The sequence below is a fragment of the Triturus cristatus genome, chromosome 9, assembly GCF_964204655.1.
Source record: "Triturus cristatus chromosome 9, aTriCri1.1, whole genome shotgun sequence".
NCBI lineage: Eukaryota > Metazoa > Chordata > Amphibia > Caudata > Salamandridae > Triturus > Triturus cristatus.
Genome location: NC_140592.1, coordinates 884,715,904 through 884,735,421, shown reverse-complemented (window position 1 = coordinate 884,735,421; position 19,518 = coordinate 884,715,904). Strand labels below are relative to the sequence as shown.

The 19,518-nt window shown below is 47.1% G+C and overlaps 1 protein-coding gene across 1 annotated transcript in view; it reads left to right on the top strand.

Moving 5' to 3' along the window:
• The window catches only part of LOC146799022 (uncharacterized), a 158,436-nt gene extending 139,180 nt beyond the window's left edge, over positions 1–19,256 (top strand). The window contains exons 4-5 of the mRNA XM_085626418.1: positions 10,631–10,989; positions 16,691–19,256. Of these exons, the coding sequence (XP_085482544.1) occupies positions 10,631–10,656 (26 nt within the window). The 3' untranslated portion in view covers positions 10,657–10,989; positions 16,691–19,256. The remainder of the gene's footprint in view (positions 1–10,630; positions 10,990–16,690) is intronic.
• The last annotated feature ends 262 nt before the right edge of the window (positions 19,257–19,518 follow it).

The following is a 19,518-nucleotide window of genomic DNA, read 5'->3' as shown; positions in this document are numbered from 1 at the left end:
AGTGATGGGTACATGTTTCGCTCCCAGTTTCGCTAATCTGTTTCTGGGAGCATGGGAGGAAAAAATCAGGAAGGATGAAACCCTCACTAACCTGTTTAATCAAGTGGCAGTCTGGCTCCATTACATAGATTACCTATTTGTCATCTTGAAAGGGAGGGAGGAGAGTGCTAAGGAGTTTATCACCAAACTGAATGACAACAAATGCAACCTCACACTGACGCACACCATGGATAGAAGGTCTATCAAATTTATAGATGTGATGGTAGAGGTAGATGTTAATTCCATGAAGTTACAGACTCGACTACATCGGAAAACTACAGCTGGCAACAGTTTACTCCATGCCCACAGCAGTCACCCTGAGACTTTCAAGTGGAGTATCCCTTATGGAGAACTGCTGAGGGCAAGAAGGAACTGTAGTATAGAAGATCTGTACGAGGAAGAACAAAGGTGCATGATCAAAAGATTCAGAGAAAGGGGATACCCCATGTGGGTCCTCAATCAAGCAGTCAGGAAAGTGCAAACTATGCAGAGGGAGGAGATCCTACATGAAAGTATTACCGGTAATGACCTTACTGAGGAACAGAACACCACGAAGGTCATTGTCACTGTAAGAACTGGGGGTCTCTAGTTGGCAGAGGTAGGTACCTTTGACCTAATAGGGACCCTTGTTTCTACTCGGGGTAAGGGGGTACACTCCTAAAATAACCCCTGCTCACCCCCTTGGTAGCTTAGTATGAGCAGACAGGCTTATCTCAGAGGTAGTGTGTAAAGCATTTGTGAACACATACAGTAACCCAGTGACAACACTACAGATGAACACCACACAAGTTGTACTATTAAAATAAGTATTATTATATAGACTTAACACAAGACCACAAACGACAAAAATCCACGATACTGTACTTTAAAAATTGTAGAAATAGCTTAGTTCTCTTAAGATGGTAAATGCGACACTTTAACTTCAATGTACCTTTGGATGCGTAACGCTATGCAACGAAAGTGTTGCAGGGAAGGTGATGCGTCGCTTCCTTACACGCAAGAACGGTGATGAGTCGGGTCCCTACTGATGCGTAGGGGATGCGTCGGTTTCTTACTACGCCTCCATGGCGATGCGGCCTGCAACGCCATGATGCGATGAAGATCCGGTGCAATGAAACAAAAAGGGTGTCTTCTCCTTGATGTGACACGATGCGTGCACGCCCAATGGCCGTGCGGCGACTCAACGATTCTTCTGAGCCGCGACAGGCCCAGCGACACGCATCCCGGTGATGCGGCGGCGTCTGATGCAATGTTGATCTTCTCCGGCGATGCGAGGCGCTTCAGCAACGATGCGACAGCTGCAGCAGTGACACGCTTTCCCAGCGATGCAACGACAGCGGCTGCGGCAGCGACACGCTTCTCCGATGATGCGGCAGCGTCTGGTGCGACGTCGATCCTCTTCTCCGGCGATGCGAGACGCTTTCGTGTTGTGAAGCGTCAGCGGCAGTTCGGCGACATGCTTCTTCTTCGTGCGTCGCGCTTCCAGCTCCTTGCAACACGCAGTCCCTCAGAAAGCCCAACACAACTGCAGGCACTTCCAAAGAACTCTTGGGGAGCTGGTGGGTGAAGTCTGTTGTCCCTGAGACTTCAGCAGGAGGCAAGCTCTATCTCAAGCCCTTGGAGATACTTCACAAGTTGAATGAAAGTAGCACAAAGTCCTTTCTCCTCTCTTTGGCAATCAGGCAACCAATGCAGGCCAATCCCTCATGCTCAGGTATAGTCTCTCTGGTTCCTCTCTCCTCAGCAAAGGTTTCTTCTTGTTTCCCAAATGTGATCTAAAGTTCTGGGTCCCCCTATTTATACACAGTTTCTCTTTGTTCTCTGAAGGCAGAGAGGCCTTTGCCTAGTCCTAACCAGTCCTGGAGCACTCTGTTTACATGACTCCTTTGCTTTCACAGTGCAGGGCAGGGACATCAGACTCACCACAGGAGGTGGCGGCAGCATTGTGGAGGGAAGGCACAGCCCTATTCAGTTCCCAGGTGCAACTCCTCCCTCCCACCTACATGCAGATCTCTCTATTCAGCCCTGTGCTGACTCACCCTGTCTCCTGGAATCCCCCAGCCCCTGTCACTCAAACTCCAGACAAGGAATACACAACCTAGCAGAGGCAGGTTTGGATAGTTAGAGAAGAAAATACACACTTTCTAAAAGTGGTATTTTCAAACACAGAATGTTAAAACCAACTTCACTAAAAGATGCATTTTATCATTCTGAGTTCAGGCATACTAAACCACCTAGTTCCCTGAGTCAGTTAGGATTATAAGATGTAATAATCAAACTGCCCTTTCTGGCCTATGGGGAACAGAGGGTCTTGCAATAGAGAAAAACGAAAATGGCTGTAATTCACTATTAGGACATGCCACACACATCAGGGCTTGTCCTACCTTTTATCTACAATGCACCCTGCCCTTGGGCCTACCATAGGGGTGACTAATATGCAGAAAAGGGGAGGTTTAGGGACTGGCAAGTGGGTGCACTTGCCCAGTCAACATGGCAGTACCAGACTGCACATAGGCTCTGCAATGGCAGACCTGAGACACACGTTTACAGGCTGCTTCTGTGGGTGGCACAACCAGTGCTGCAAGCCCACCAGCAGCATTTGATTTACGAGCCCTGGGCACACTCAGTGCACTGTACTAGGGTCTGACAAGTAAACCAAACCAGCCAATCATGGAGTCACTAATCCATACATCAATTTACCATAGGGAGCTCTTGCACTGTGGCACTGGACAGCAGTGGCAGTGCCCAAAGCATCTATAACCAGCAAAAACACGAGGCAACAGCAAAAAAAAGTGAGACCCACGCCAAGGTGCCAGGTGTAACACTCGCATATAACTCGGAATCCAGCAAAATCCAAAAAGTATTAGCGAAAGACTGGAACATTCTAGAAAGTGACCCCGTTATAGGTAGGGATTTGCCTAAACGCCCCCTGATCACTTACAAGGGAGGGAGAAACCTTAGAGACCTCCTAGTGAAAGGTGACATGACATAAGAAAACAACAAGGTCCACAACACACTTTGCAGGGAACTTTTCCCTTGTGGACCCTGCAAGGCATGCAGCAACAGTCACATGAGGAAAACGTACCAAAAACCCAGCGGTGAGAGAAACATAAAACAGTTCCAACTTTGTTATTTACGCCCAAGAATGCCCATGCAGCCTCAAGTATATAGGTAGCACCACCTTCGCAGCTAAGAAAAGAGTATTGAAACATTGGCGAGCTATAAACAACAAAGACAGTCATTGCCCAGTAGCTATGCACTTTGAGGAATACCATCTCTCGAATAGCTCACTCTTGAAATACTACATATTGGAACAGGTTAAACTCAACCTCAGAGGAAGGAACAGAACATTGCAATTGAGGAAATGTGAATCATGGTACATAATTGACTTGCAAACCAAGAACCCCATGGGTCTTAATCAGGATGAAGAATTGGGGATCCACCTTCATGAACACTGATTTGTAAATTACATTAACTTTGGGGGGCTGGAATATGTTAGAGGCTTCCACTCATGCACCCTGGCTTTGATCCACCCGAGCCAAATCTCAGATTGAATTCTTCGAACTTCGAAACCCCCACCTTCTTCACTGGAGGACACAACAGCATCAGACAATTCTGAATTCACGGTCCTTCCCATCACTTGTGGATGCTCGATTTGTTGAAATGACAAAAAAACACTCTGAAACCACCTGACCGACTCCATTCACAGATACTTCTCTGAAGTGCCACTTTAATTGAAGCAAGTAATCATTAATCCCCCCACAACAAAAGCACACACCTTGCCTACAAACCCTTCCAACTTCTACCTCATCTCCAAGCTCCCCATTCTCAGCAAAATCATAAGTTCAAGGAATTTAGAATTTTAAGAACAAAAAAGCCCTCTCCTCCTCTTTGAAACCATTAGTTAACTTGTCACCTGGTGGCTGAAAGGGGAATTGCTTCATATCATGCCACAGGGGACGTTTAATTTTAGTTTGTATAGAAAGCATGAACAGACAAAAGCAAGAACCTTGAGACTGGACTCTATACAAAACATCCTGTCCAGCGACTCTTCTCCTCCCAGGATGAGGTAATCTACTTGGCTGAGAGCAGCAGTTGATAGCAACATTTGAGACAATGAAAGGGCAGGGTTTCTCCCAGTATCAGCTGAATTGGTCAATCTAATTTTTTAGTCCCCAAGATCCACGGGGACTATAAAATATGTATGTATTGCATGTTTTGATGACATCTATGGAACTTGCTCAAGTTCCAATGTTCCTACTAGCCCTACAAGGCTTTTTATAGCCAACAGTGAGCAGCGCTCCTTGTTTGCATCCAACTGTTCTGCTAGCCCACAGCCTCAGTACCGCATGTGGTTATATGTCAATATTTATGTAGGCAGATTGAATAAATAACTTCTTGCACTTTTTTTTTTTTTTAAACTTTATTCGCATAAATCAGATACACAGCTATTCAGCCGACATCCCGGAGGTTCGGCAACTAAACAAGCAACACGTGAAGTCCTCCATAGCTCTAATGCAGGAGAATGACAAAGGTCTCATTTTTGAAAACTACCTACAATAAACACAACAAGCAAGGCAGTATACACCACAAAGTCGTGCCAGTTTCCAGCGGGGGCACGGCCCCATTTCCAACATCAAATCAAAGCCAACGATCGGGAGGATGAGGGAGAGCAGAGGCACTAACATTCTAACGGAGGTGCATCAGGAAAACCCAAGTCGGAAGTGAGGCTAGAGGGAAAGTGGCTCCTCCGGCGGTTCAATGGCAGGAGGCAGACATATGCCTCCCCTATATTGGTTCCAACTTCCCCATACCTTATGCCATTTCTTAGGCCTCCCCCGTGCACTATACACCGTTTTCTCCCGAAACATGCTCCAGTCCATGTTGTCCTTCCATGCATCCAGGGTGGGCGGGCTATGGGATCCCCACAGTCGTGCTATATCTCGCTTAGCCACCATATTGCCTAGGGTCACCCATTGAGTCTGCGCTGCGTCATAATCCGTAGGACCCCACACATTCAAAAGACAGCGCCGCGCCTCTGGGTGCAGTACTATACCCGTGACCTCCTGCATCACCACGTGAATCCGCTTCCAAAAGTCCGCAATCACACCACACTCCCATATGATATGTAGGAAGGTGCCCATCATCCCGCAGCCCCTCTTGCATAACCCATCCTCGGAAAATCCCATATGAACCAGCCGGGGCCCAGTGACGTAGACTCTGTGCAGTATCTTAAGCTGGACCAACGGTAGTCTGGCGGGGATCGCGACCTCCTTAGGAGAGGAGACGGCGTATTGCCAATCTTCATCGTCCAGCTCAAGGCCGTCCCTAGTCCACTGATCCCGAACCCCCATGAGGAGGTCGGTCCGGACATTCACAAGCTTTTTGTAAATTAGGGAGATTGTGCTCTCCGGCATATGGCCGTCCAGGATCCGGTCCTCCAAGGGAGAGGACTCAGGCACCCTCTCCCCCTCAACGAGCACCGACCGCAGCGCATGGCGCACCTGCGCATACCGGAAATATTCCGTGCCCTCCAGCGCATATTCCGTCCGTAGTTCGTCAAACGACTTAATCCGCCCCTTGACCAGCAGGTCGCCCACCCGGGAGATGCCAATCAGGTCCCATTTCTCGAATCCCTTAGAGTGCCAAAGTTTCCCCAGCATATCTGAGTCATACAACGGAGTGGCGAGGGTGAGCCTATCTTTCCAGCCCAACGAGTTCGTGACTGTCTTCCACACATTCACCGCCACCTCGGTCGGCCCCGTGAGGGACCCAGCCGGGAGCCTCGAGTAAAGTGCTCTATAGTAGCCACCCCCACGCAGCAACCACCGGTCCATAGCGAAGCCGGGGCTAAGCGCCGGGCCGTAGACTCCATGGTTGATCGCACTCAGCTGGGAGGCCCAATAGTATCTTCTGATGTCGGGAAGCGCGATACCCCCATCGTACCAAGGAAGAGTTAGTTTTGCTATCGCTATACGCGGACGGCCGTCCCACAGCAGCGAGCGCTGGAGATTCTCGACCTCCCGAAAGTAGCTGGCCGGAACCAGCTCCTGGGTGTTCTGCAGGACATAGAGAAAACGGGGAAGAGACATCATTTTGAATAGCACAGCTCGGCCAAGGAGGGAAAGCGGCAGCCGCCGCCAGCCCGCTACATCTCGCCTCAGGCGCGCCAGCGGAGGGACCAGGTTCCTCTCATACCGTACCGTTGGGTCGGTGGAGATATAAATCCCAAGATACATGAAACCTTCCCGGGCGATCTGGATCGGGCAATTCCGCGGGGGAACCGGGACGTCTCCACACAAGGCATACAGATATGACTTCCCCCAGTTAATGGTTAGTCCCGAATTCCTCCCGAAGGAAGTCAAAATGTCGCAGATAACTATGAGGGACTTCCGGGGTGAAGCGAGATAAAGCAGGATATCATCGGCATAGAGGGAGATGCGGTCCTCGTGGTCAGGTGACCAGCGAAGCCCCCTCACCTCCGGGTGTCATCGTATCCAGGCCGCCAGCGGCTCGAGAGCAAGAGCAAACAACAGCGGCGACAGAGGACAGCCCTGCCTGGTACCTCTCCCCAGCCCGAAAGGGCGGGACGCCCTACCCTTGACCGCAACCTGAGCGAGAGGCTCTTCATATAATAGCCTCACCCAGCCCATAAATCCGGGTCCAAAGCCGAATTTCGCAAGCGCAGCCCACAGGTATTCCCACTCTACCGTATCGAAAGCCATCGTTGCGTCAAGCGCTGCCACAATGGCCGGCTCCCGCATCGTCCCCACCCTTGCGATCACTCCGTGGATGCGCCTAAGGTTCAACGCGGTGTTACGATGCGGGATGAATCCGGATTGGTCAGGGTGGATCAGATCACCGATCACCCTGACCAAACGGTTAGCGAGGATTTTAGCGAGGATCTTCGGCTCGGCATTAAGGAGCGAGATCGGCCTATATGAGCTGCACCTGTTCCTGGGCTTACCATCTTTATGTATGACCACGATTGTTGCCAGGCGCTGGTCGCGTGGGAGGCATCCCGTCTCCCGCGCCTCCACGAACATAGCTCGCAAATGCGGAGCGATCTTATCTGGCCGGAGTTTGTAGAACTCAATTGGCAGGCCATTCGGGCCCGAGGCCTTGCCCGAACGTAACGAACGGATAGCCCCCGCGATTTCGTCGACTGTGATATCGCCATCAAGATCGTCCCTGTCTATGTCGGAAAGGCAAGGCAACGCAAGATCACGCAGGAGTTCACACGAATCCCCCACTGGCCTGCCCGACACGGAGGTATAGACCGTGTGGAAGTAATCCGCAAAGCACTGGACTATGCCATCCGGCTCCGCGACAACGACGCCATCCTCCGTCACGAGGTCTGGCACAACACGATTGACCCGCTCCTTTTTATCCAGCCACGCGATTAATTTCCCGGCCTTGTACCCGACGTCGTACAGACGGCCCCGCTGTTCCCTACTCAAGGCTTTGGCCGCGTCCGTCACAAGGGCCCTGTACTCCGACTGCTTGAGGGTCAAATTGTGCAGCGCCGCCGCCGTAACCTCCCCCTCCAATGACAGCTCCAATTCCGCGATCTCCGCCTCAATCTGGGCGACCTCCGCGTCTCGCCGACGCTTGGCCGCTACTATCAAGGAGAGGGCCTCTCCCCTAAGCACTGTTTTGAACGCTTCCCACAAAGACACAGCCGACGTGACCGAGCCGAGATTCTCCTGGAAGTAACGATCGACCGCCTTCAGCACCGCACTACGAGTCATAGGGTCCCTGAGATACCACGGGTTAATTGGGGCCACCCTACCCCCCATTCCTCTACCAACATCCATACAGATCCACACCGGCGAATGGTCAAATACCCCGTGCCATGTGCCTGGCCTCAGAGACAAAGGAGGCGTGTGCAGCTAGGGTAAGCACATAATTAATTCTGGAGAGACTGCCATTGCCCCGGAATGGAAAGTGTATTGCCGCTGTGTGGGATGCAGTAGTCTCCAACAATCAACCAGTCCAAGGGTATCTACAAAGTCCGGAAGCCATTTCTGGGCCCCCCCCGAGCTCCTCGGCGGGTGTCTGTCAAGCAATCCGGAGCCTACCGCATTAAAGTCGCCACCCACCACCAACATTCCCTCTGGGAGATCCAACAAAGTCCTCTCTAAGTCCGCAAGTGTGGAAGGTTGCAGTGCAGGAGGGACATAGACCGACACCAGGACCAGCGTCCTGCCCTCCCACCTCCCCGCTACAGCCGCAAAGCGTCCCCTATCGTCAACAGTAGTGGAGTCAACCTCAAAGGGCAGGGAGGACCTGACGAGTATTCCAGCCCCTCTAGACCCCGAGGAAAACCCGGAGTGTGCAACAAACTTGTAGCCTTTCCTATTGAGTGCATAGCACATGTTACCAATCAAGTGTGTCTCTTGCAATAAGACAATATCAGGGGTACATCTCTTCAGGAATTGCAGGACAATCCCACGCTTAATACGATCCCCCAAGCCATTTACATTCCAACTGAGTATTTTTAAGCCCCTACCCCCCATCCCAACATGTAAGGAGACCACCCCCCCCCGCATGGAACCGCACTAGAGTCACAGAAGCTTGCATCTTTACGCCTTGCATAACCAAAAACAACAACCCCAACCCACCCCCACCCTGCACCCCTGCGTAAGCTCTAAAATGCCCCCCAACTTGCAGTGTGCCTGTCGCCCCATACAAAGACTAATCTACAAAAAGAACCCCAGAGGAGGAAAAAGCTCCCATATTGCCCCCGCTACCCCCCGGATTGTCACCCTCCCGGGGGAACCGGAGATCTGGTACTGATACTTCTTGCACTTTAATAATTCAAACATTGACAGTTTTTATGCAAATTTCATTACAGCTCAAGTGAGATTAATTTAGCCCATACAATTCTGTTTCAGTTATATCACAAAAGAATCAATTTTCAACAAGTAGTATAAACAGGGATTCACACACAGATGAGCAACTAGAGACACTCCGGGCAAAAAACATTAAGAACTAAATAACCCAATTGAGACCTCAACACCAAAAACAATGTAAAAAGGCTTCCAACGGACAATACCACTGCCCTAGCTCAAATCTGGAAACAAAGTGGCGCACATTCCTCTTCACTCTCCTACCTCTCAAGGAAGATCTGGTCATCAGAGATCCCCCAAGGTATTTTCCTTCTGCTAACCCATTCTTAAGTAGTCCTCTGCCTGAAAGGTGATAGACCAGACATAGATGCCTTCACACCTCATCCGAACCCGAAGGGCATGAGATTCTTCGTCTGGCTGTTGAAGGGTTTCAATTCCACCCCTTTCTTCATTCAATCAGATTGAGAGGCTGCTTTTAGAGGATCTAAATTGTATTCACACAGTAAATCCGAGGTCAAGTATCAGTTAAAAAGCAAGTGGCTGAAGATCTGCATTGTAAATAAATACGTATATCTTGTCTTTCACATCTTTTTCTATATACCCGAAGAGATCTGGTTTCCAGGTTGACGCATGTAGAATCAGTTTAGCAGCCATTGGTGCTAAATAGGCCTGGGAAAGGGAGGGTACGTTGTTTTCTATCTCTGAGGCTATTAGATGTCAACCATTGCACCTCCTACATCTTTTTGCGATCTTACACAGAAGCCATTTGATTCCTTGCCTCTTCTGACATTGGGTCACTTCATGGAAGACTGAATTTCTTGTTTCCATTACCTCAATGTGGTGTGTAAATAAGCTAAAGGTCCTGTGATCGTTGGGAGACAATGGTGTTTGTAGAACCACCCGTCTTTTTTTACTAAAGGTGATGTCTGAATTGAAAGCCCTTCCATGGACCCTCTCCTGCCATGACTTGATCTGAACAATCCTGCAAAGTCAAGGTGGCTTCAGTTGCATTCTCAAAGAACATCCTATTGCAGAGTCTAATTCATGTGCTACCTTTAAGACAACACTCTCTTAATTATTATTCTTAATGATGTGCGTAATTGGGCCAAGAGCTCTCATGAAACCCATTTGTTTAAGATATGGCTTGACTGAGTGCTTCCTTTTTCTTTATCATTTCCATCTTCCATGATGGAGAATCTACTTAGTGGTTTGTAACAGAAAAGAGCCAGGATATAGGTGTTGTTGTATATTGGCAGCGATTGGATTAGCATTAGCGGAATCCATCTGGTATTTAGAGGCTATCTTGTCCATGTTGTAGAATCCATTTTGTATTTCTGGCAGCCATTTTGTTTGCCATGTGCTCACCATGTGCTTTGTCCTCCCTTAGTGTTGACTGCTCTTGTAATCTGCCTAGCAACAAACTATATTTAGTATCCTCTACTTCCGCACATGCCCAGTTGAGTTTGCAGCTGCTAGTATCATGTAACGGTCAGGATATGTTTACCAGTGTTAGCAAACTGTCAACTCCTCCCACTTGTCGACTGTGCAGTTTCTGTATGACCATATATGTGCATAACTCCTCTCAAGTATACTTGTACTGTCTTCTTTTAGCCCCTGTGTGGGTATAAAAGGAGCATGGCCCTGCTGTTCAGTGTGCTACTTCATTCAATACCGAAGGGTGCTGTCTGAATGTAGTTCCACCTCATGAGGTCTATTAAACTCTGTATTTTCTATTTCAGTTTCTGTGCCAACTTCTTTCCAATAGTCTGAGGACTCTGTGCAGAGAAGGGCGAACCCCTTGCACTGGTAGGCCTAGCTGAGGCCTATTTTCTACAAATTGGCGCCCAACTCGGGGCTCATCGAGAACTCGGATGCCCGAAGGATTGGTCGCGACGAAGGATTGGAATCTCGCTCTGGACGTGATCACTGCCCGATAAGACCCGAGTCTTGGCATCCGCGGCGGCTTTTCCTTTCTTTCTGATCTAACCATCCAGGTGGCGCCGGTCCTCGACTGAGATCTCTTCTGTTGATTCGCCGTGCAGTGACTATTTGGTCGATTTTAGAACTTGGCAGGATGAATCTGGACACCAAGTGATTGGTAAGTGTCCTTCTGCGGCGCTTGCTGTTGGTTTTGATGCCTGTGATTGGTAAGGTAGTTTAGTAACGCTTACTGTGGCTTTGAGATTGTATATTTGTGTTGGCCAACTTGGTTTGTTTTGACATATGTGACTTGCAATTCACATAGGCAGGTAATGAGGAGAATTTTCTCTAACTGAATTGATTTGAACGGCACATTGTACTAAAGGTACCTTAAGTGCTACTTTGATTATAATACTGCATATTCTGCACTATTTTTGGCATGCCTGTCTTTAGCACACTTCGTAGGATGTGTTGCTTTCGTAATGGTACCACTTTGAGTGTTAATGAAGCACAACCGGCCCCCCCGGAGGGGACGCCTAATAGGGATATGTACATTAAGTATGGTCTTTCTTCTATAATGTACAGCACATTATGGAATAAATATACGCGTAAGGATCCTGAGTTGCGTTGGCCTATGTATGGGTCATTTGATTTACGAAAGATTGAGTATGTGGAGCAATGTATGTTTAAATGAAAGACTAGGCACGATAGGTTTGATTGTGTACGAATGTGGGAGAAAGAAGTGCGTGAACGGATGAAACGTGAGCAAGCCTTGATTGAAAAAGAACAGCGGGAAAACGTTTATGTGAAAGCATTAGAGTTAAAGAACAAAGAAATGAAAAAGTTGAAGGAGAGAGAAGATAGGGAGCGCGCTTTACAGGTAACTGGCCAATACCCTGTTCGGAAGCCCCTTTATCCTATACTTAATAAACCACAAGATGATTCCTTATTATTAGATCGTCCTCCACCTCCGTATACTGTTCCTTCTGCCCCCCATGAGTTAGATGAGGACTCTAGTTTGGAGGAAGATAAGACGCGAGAAACTCGTTCTATGTTAACTGCTACACGCTCGTCTCCGCTCCGATCTGCTGCTCGTAAAGCAGCTCATGGAACTGCCACCGCCCCTGAAATTCTTGATAGTATGAGAGGGTGGTATGAAAGGGAGCATCTGTATTTTACTGAGGTGTTTGCCGGAGAGGTCCTTGAGTGGTTTAGGAAATATTCTGAGGAGTTAGAGCCTAAGGATATAACAGATGATTATAAGCAAATGCGTGATGGTCTTTTTGTTTTCTCCCAGGTGGCTGATACAATCAGGCGTTTGGTTAAACTTCGTGTTGATGCAGTCCGCTTGCGAGAGGAGAAAAAGACTGCAGACGGGGCTGTGCAGACCTCTCAGACCGGCATGGCACAAGCTTCTACCTCCGGAACAGATAAGATTATGATAGTCCATGCGAAACCTATGCGGGAGGCCGCGCCCTTGTATGTTCCTCCTAAAGGACAGGGTACAAGCGATGATAAGGCCTCTCTTGATGCAAAGGGTTATTTTATTTATAATTGGGTTTACACTCCTTGGAATAGGACGGATGTTATGGCACTTAAAACTGCATTGCCTGATCCGCGGAAAAATCCAGCCGCTTTTTATGAGGAAGTTGAAGGTGCTATTAGTTCTTGCACTATGACTGCCTGATATTGATTTATTTTTCGGATGGATATTACCACCTGATATGTGGAGAACTGTTCGTAAAATTGATGATCAGGCAGCTTTTGGGGCATTATGGAAAGACTTAGAACGAATGGATGCCGAAAGGGAACCCGCACAGAAGCCATGTCAGTTAATTTTAGATCTCCCTGCAGCTATACTAGTTAAGTTGAAAACGATTATTCCCCCTAAAAAGATAGATTGGACTGTTTTAGCGTCCTGTAAGCAAAAGGCAGATGAATCGGTCTCGGATTTCTTTACACGCTTTGAAGAAGCATTCCACGATTTTAGTGGCCAGTCTTTGACAGATGACACAGGCAGACATCTGTTTGTCGATAAATATGTCGCAAACCTGTTGCCAGGAATAGCTAGTCACCTAAAGGCCAGTGAGAGTTCCTGGACCACGTCTTCCCCGGTCTCCCTTTTGACTATGGCTCAGTATTATGAGCGCCAGGAATTAGAGGCAAAGGGTAATGAGGACAAAAGGACTAAAGAATTGAAAACGAAGATTATGTTGGCTCAGGCTTATGGTCCGTCTTTCAGAGGTAGCGATAGGGGTGGACGTGGGTCTTATGGTTCATCTTTCACTTCTTATACTCGTTCGAATTTGTCTGCTGACCAGTGTGCATACTGTAAGAAATTTGGCCACTGGGCTTCGGATTGCCCAGCACTACGTGCTCCGCAGTATACACGTGGTCGGGGACAAATGAGAACTCGACCAGGATATTCAGGGCCTAGAGGAAACTCAGGTGATCGTGCTAGGTTTGATACTAATATACGTGGGCAGGATGGGTTTAACACTTTTGATAGAAGGAACCAATATCAAATGTCTGATTATGTGCCATCTGATTCTCAAGATTCTGCTCATGCATAGGATTGCCTAAGATGGGGTAAGGAATCAGTTGAAGTTCCAGTAGATCAGAGGGGTCCCTATGTTACAGCAAATGTTCTGGGCTCCACTGATCAGTTTCTGGTTGATACAGGAGCTACTCGTAGTGCCTTGTCTAAACAATTGGTTCCAAGGGCTCCCCTGTCTGGCTTAACCATTACATCGATAGGTTTCGATGGAACCCCTTCCCTTAGCCCATTGTCGCAACCACTTGCATTCCATGTGGATAAATTTACTGCTCCATGTCCATTTTTGCTTTCCCCGAATACACCAGACAATATTGTGGGTCTTGATATGCTTAAGTATTTCAGGGCTACGATACGCTGTTCTCCAGAAGGTGTCCGTGTTATCTTGAATGACAACCATCCTGTGGCGGAGAGAGCTTGTCTTGCTAAAGAGGATGTTGCATTAGCCTCACTTCCTAGTACTTTGTGGGCTACTTCAGATACTGATGTAGGGCAAATGGTTATTCCACCAGTACACATTAGTGTCAAGGAGGGCGCTGTATTGCCACGTTTGCCTCAATACAAAATTTCACAGGAAGGTGAAGAAGCACTCACATGTATTGTCCGTGATCTTATTGCAGTGGGGGTTGTTGAGGAAGTTCCCTACAATATTTGTAACAGTCCGATTCTTCCTATTCTGAAAAAAAATACTGACACTAAGGTCTACAGATTTATTATTGATTTGCGAGAAGTTAACAAGATTGTAGTACCACAATACCCCGTGGTTTCTGATATAACCACACTTCTTACTCTGGTTCCCCCAACTCCGACTACATTTTCTGTGATAGATTTGAAGAATGCTTTCTTTTCGATCCCTATTCATCCTGACAGCCTATATTTGTTCGGTTTTACCCTGAATAATCGATCGTATAGATTCTGTAGAGTTCCTCAAGGCTATACTGAGAGTCCTAGTATTTACAGTCAAGCATTGAAAAGACAACTTGATTCTTTTGTTTTGTCTGAAGGAGTGGTTCTCATACAATATGTCGATGACATCTTGTTGGCAGCTGACACCCCTGAACAGTGTGAAAAATGTACTTTGTCCTTGCTGTCCTTTCTTGCTTCCCATCATCACAAAGTATCACGAAAGAAATTGCAATATTGTAGACCGAAGGTAACCTACTTAGGTCACCTTCTGTCTAAGGAGGGACGTGCACTTACACCAGATCGCATTCAAGCCATTTTAGACACACCAGTGCCCCGTACTCAGAAAGATGTCCGTGCATTCATTGGCCTTACTTCTTTTTGTAGGCAATGGATATTAGGATTTTCACATATTGTTAAACCTTTGTTGGCACTTTTAACCAAAGACACCCCAATGCCCCTTCCATGGACAGATGAGTGTGAGACTGCTTTCCGACAGTTACAACAAGCTCTTTGTTCAGCACCAGTGTTAGGAACTCCAGATTATACGAAGTCTTTTTCATTATATATACACGAGAAAGATGGATGCGCAGTGTCAGTTTTAGTGCAGACACACGGCGACAAACGGCGTCCCTGTGCATATTTTTCAGCAGTTCTTGATCCTGTTGCTCGTGCGTTACCTGGGTGTTTCCGTTCAGTTGCAGCAACAGCTGTGTCAATACGTCAGAGTGAAGGGATAGTTTTGTCACATAAGCTGTTGGTGCTAGTACCCCATGCGGTTGATGCCCTTTTAAATCAGACGAAGACGCAACATTTAACTAGCGCTCGTCTGACAGGATATGAATTGACATTGTTGGCCCCTCACATTACACTAAAGAGATGTGCGACATTAAACCCAGCCACTTTGTTGCCATACCCGGTGACTCAGTCTCAGTCACAGGAGTCTCATGATTGTATATTCCTTACTGAGGAACAGACAAAGGGTCGTGTTGATTTACAAGACAAGCCCCTTTTAAGTGTTGATGGGGAGCTGTGGGTTGATGGGTCCTGTTTGAAGTTACCAGATGGTACAACGTCAGCTGCATATGCAATTACAACACTTCAGACGGTAGTTGAGACAGCTCGTATCCCACAGAAGTCAGCTCAGGCAGCTGAGCTAATAGCATTGACACGAGCGTGTGAACTCAGTACTGACTTATATGTGAATATTTATACAGACAGTCGCTATGCCTTCGGAGTGGCTCATGATTTTGGGCTACTCTGGAAGGAGAGGGGTTTTCTTACATCCCATGGGGTGCAGATAATGCATGGAGAATTAGTGCAGAATCTCTTGACTGCTTTAACATACCCGAAGAGAATAGTGATTGTTAAATGTAGCGCACATAAGAAAATAGTTGATAAGATAGGGCGAGGCAATGCTTTTGCAGACCAAACAGCCCGTGAAACTGCCATGCAGCGAAGCACCACGTCCATGTATGTAGTAAAGTCACAAGCTGAACGCTGGCATGATACCAGGCAGGAAGTGCTAGATATGCAGAAATCTGCTTCTGCAGAAGAAATTGAGCAATGGTCCAAGGAAGGAACATTGGATGAGGAGGGCTGTTGGAGGAATAAAGAGATGAGTAAGTGGAGATTGCCGACAGCTTATTTACAACCTATGATTCATATGGCACATGGACTGGCACATGTTGGAGCCTCCTCGATAACGAAATTGCTTACGCAAGTTTGGGAGCATCCAGAAATTGCCGGCACAGCTAAAAAGATGGTACAGTCCTGTCTGATTTGTCTTCAGCCTAACCCTGGAAAAGGGACACAAACTCCAACAGGAGGGTTTGCTACGCCAACTGCACCTTTTGAAGTCTTGCAAATGGATTACATCCAGCTCGAGCGCTGTAATAACTTAAAGTATGTCCTAGTAGTGGTATGCGCCTTCAGTAAGTGGATTGAGGCATACCCTACGAAGGACAATACAGCTCTCACCACTGCAAAGGTGCTTTTGAAGGAATTTTTTCCTAGATTTGGTGTTTGTAAAATTTTATGGAGTGATAACGGTCCCCATTTCATTGGGCAAGTTGTCGAATATGTCTTGAAGGGGTTAGGAATAAAACAAAAGTTCCACGCTGCCTTTCATCCACAATCAGCAGGGTTAGTGGAGAGGTATAACGCCACACTTTAATTAAAATTGGCGAAAATACTAGCCTCCACATCCCTGAAATGGCCAGACGCGTTACCTTTGGCACTGTTGTCCATTAGATCAGTGCCACATTCGCGGTCTGGCCTTACTCCCTATGAGGTGGTGTTCGGCAGGCCTATGAACATTTGGGGAATTCCTAAGCCACGTCCCCTACACGACGTACCGTGTGTATTGATGAGTGACTATTTAGCACAATTGACTGACAGTTTGGTCTCTATTCATCAACAGGTTCGAGAAGCTCTTCCGGACAGGTCTGCAGGTGAAGGCCATGGACTCCGGCCTGGAGATCAGGTGATGATCAAATCGTTCCAGAGGTCGAGCAGCTTGGAACCGAGGTGGCGCGGCCCGGAGCAGGTGCTCCTATCGACGAGAACTGCGGTTCGAGTGACGAATAGGAGGAATTGTGTGCACTCCACCCACTGCAAGAAAGTGCCGTCTACCTTGGTGGATCCTGTTGCTTTGATCGATCATCGGGACATCTTGGATACAGAGAAAGGCCAGGCCATATCACCTGACGAACCTGAGGAAGTCTTCCCGGACCACACGATTCCTGTAGTATCCCGATACCAACTGAGACCACGGAAAGAGCCTGCATCATCGAAAAAGACTGGTTGAGCAACCTCCCTGGGTTAGTGAAACGGAATGCCGATGTGGCAAGGGGGGGGGGGGGATCAGTTCTGTGTAGTGTAGCGACACCCGTCTTGACCCTCGGTGAAGAAATCAACGGCTGCCCAGGGATAAGAGCTCCAACGGTTGTTTTGACAAATAAGCCGATCATGTCCACAATGAGATCCACTGTTTCTAAGAAGAAGATCATTTGTACTATAGGGTTTGTTGTTGCTATGGTGGCTGTAGCAGTAATAACCTGGTTCGTTGAGAAGGTGGCTCCTGCCCGAGAACTTTTGATTGCCACTACTCCGGTACCAGTTGAACACCACTACTTCACGCTTCCCTATCATGAGCAGAAGAATCGACAATCCTACTTGAATAATACCTTCATTCAGATGTTGCATCATACTCACAATGCCACAAATACTACCAACTGTTGGGTGTGTGGGATGATACCTGCACATCAGAAGAAAGGAGGAACACCTTTTATTCCTCTTCCCTTTTCTCATAATAGTTCTTGTCAAGCTTGGGATGCGCTTTTGTTTGCATCCGGGAAACGTACAGTAGGCGGGCTTCTTTTTCGCCTCAATAAAGTATGCTACCAAGACAAAGATGGCTATCCTCAAGCCAACGGGACTAAATGGGAATGGGAAGAGTATCAACCGGACAATATTTCAACGCCTCATATTTGTGAAAATATATGAACTTTTCCTAGTAATAAACAATTTGTGATTTCTGTTACTAGAGCTAAAGCAGATTTATGTGTAAGCAGTGTTGGAAGAATTCCAGTGGGGGAAAAGTGAATGTACTGTGATTCTGCCTATTGAGGGTACAAATAATAGCACTGTCATAGCCTCACCCAATACTTACTTTATCTGTGGTAGCCACGGATATTATCACCTACCTGTTGGATGGTCAGGCGTATGCTATGTATCTTTTCTATTGCCCCCTGTGTTTCTGGCACCTGCATCCTACCACCGAGACTTTAAGTTATTTACTGATATCTCTAAGAACAGATATAAGAGGACAATAAGTGTTGACGAAGTAGACCAAACAGATACCACTCTACAGCAGTATGTTGATTTTAATTTGGGTTTGTTCTTCTTTGTGGGAGCTGCATTAAACAGTAGGAAAATTAGACGATTGACTAGAGTTGTGGAAGCTGTTACCAATCAGACAGCCTTGGCGCTTGGAAATATTACAGAGGAGCTGCAAATTGCAAGGATTGTAGCTCTCCAGAATCGAATGGTTCTAGATGTTGTTCTGACTGATCGAGGTGGTGCATGTCGCATCATCGGTAGCAGCTGTTGTGTATTCATACCGGATCACTCACCTTCAGTGTATGACGCAATTTCAAAACTGCATAAGATTGCTGCAGAAATTCATACAGAGACTGGCACCTGGACTCTAGCTGGATGGTTCTGGACTCTCGTTTCTGCTTGGGGCTGGAAGCTATTAACTATCTTGTGTATAATTATTACTGTTTTATTTACATGCTGTGTATGCATCCAATGTGGTCCAATGCTTTGCTCCATTTGCATTTCTGCTTGTATACCTGTTAAAAGGAATATTGAAGAGATCAAGGCCCAACAAATGTTGAATAAAGAAGTGGCCGAAATAATGTTAATAGATGTAAGAGATGCATATTTAGACTACCCTAGAGGAACAGATGTCTTCAGCTAATGCTAAAAGGGTCGTCTGTTGTAAACTGGCAGCGATTGGATTAGCATTAGCGGAATCCATCTGGTATTTAGAGGCTATCTTGTCCATGTTGTAGAATCCATTTTGTATTTCTGGCAGCCATTTTGTTTGCCATGTGCTCACCATGTGCTTTGTCCTCCCTTAGTGTTAACTGCTCTTGTAATCTGCCTAGCAACAAACTAAATTTAGTATCCTCTACTTCCGCACATGCCCAGTTGAGTTTGCAGCTGCTAGTATCATGTAACTGTCAGGATATGTTTACCAGTGTTAGCAAACTGTCAACTCCTCCCACTTGTCGACTGTGCAGTTTCTGTATGACCATATATGTGCATAACTCCTCTCAAGTATACTTGTACTGTCTTCTTTTAGCCCCTGTGTGGGTATAAAAGGAGCATGGCCCTGCTGTTCAGTGTGCTACTTCATTCAATACCGAAGGGTGCTGTCTGAATGTAGTTCCACCTCATGAGGTCTATTAAACTCTGTATTTTCTATTTCAGTTTCTGTGCCAACTTCTTTCCAATAGTGCAGAGAAGGGCGAACCCCTTGCACTGGTAGGCCTAGCTGAGGCCTATTTTCTACAGTGTATGCTAAAGTTACTTTTATGATACCTCTGTTACTACTACTACTGAAGGGATCCTTTCTTATGCCAACAGTGACCCACCTACTCTTATGCCATCGGTAGGGGATTACACCAACTCACTCATGTTTGAGGGAATGGCTAAAGGTACATAGGGATGCTTCAGATG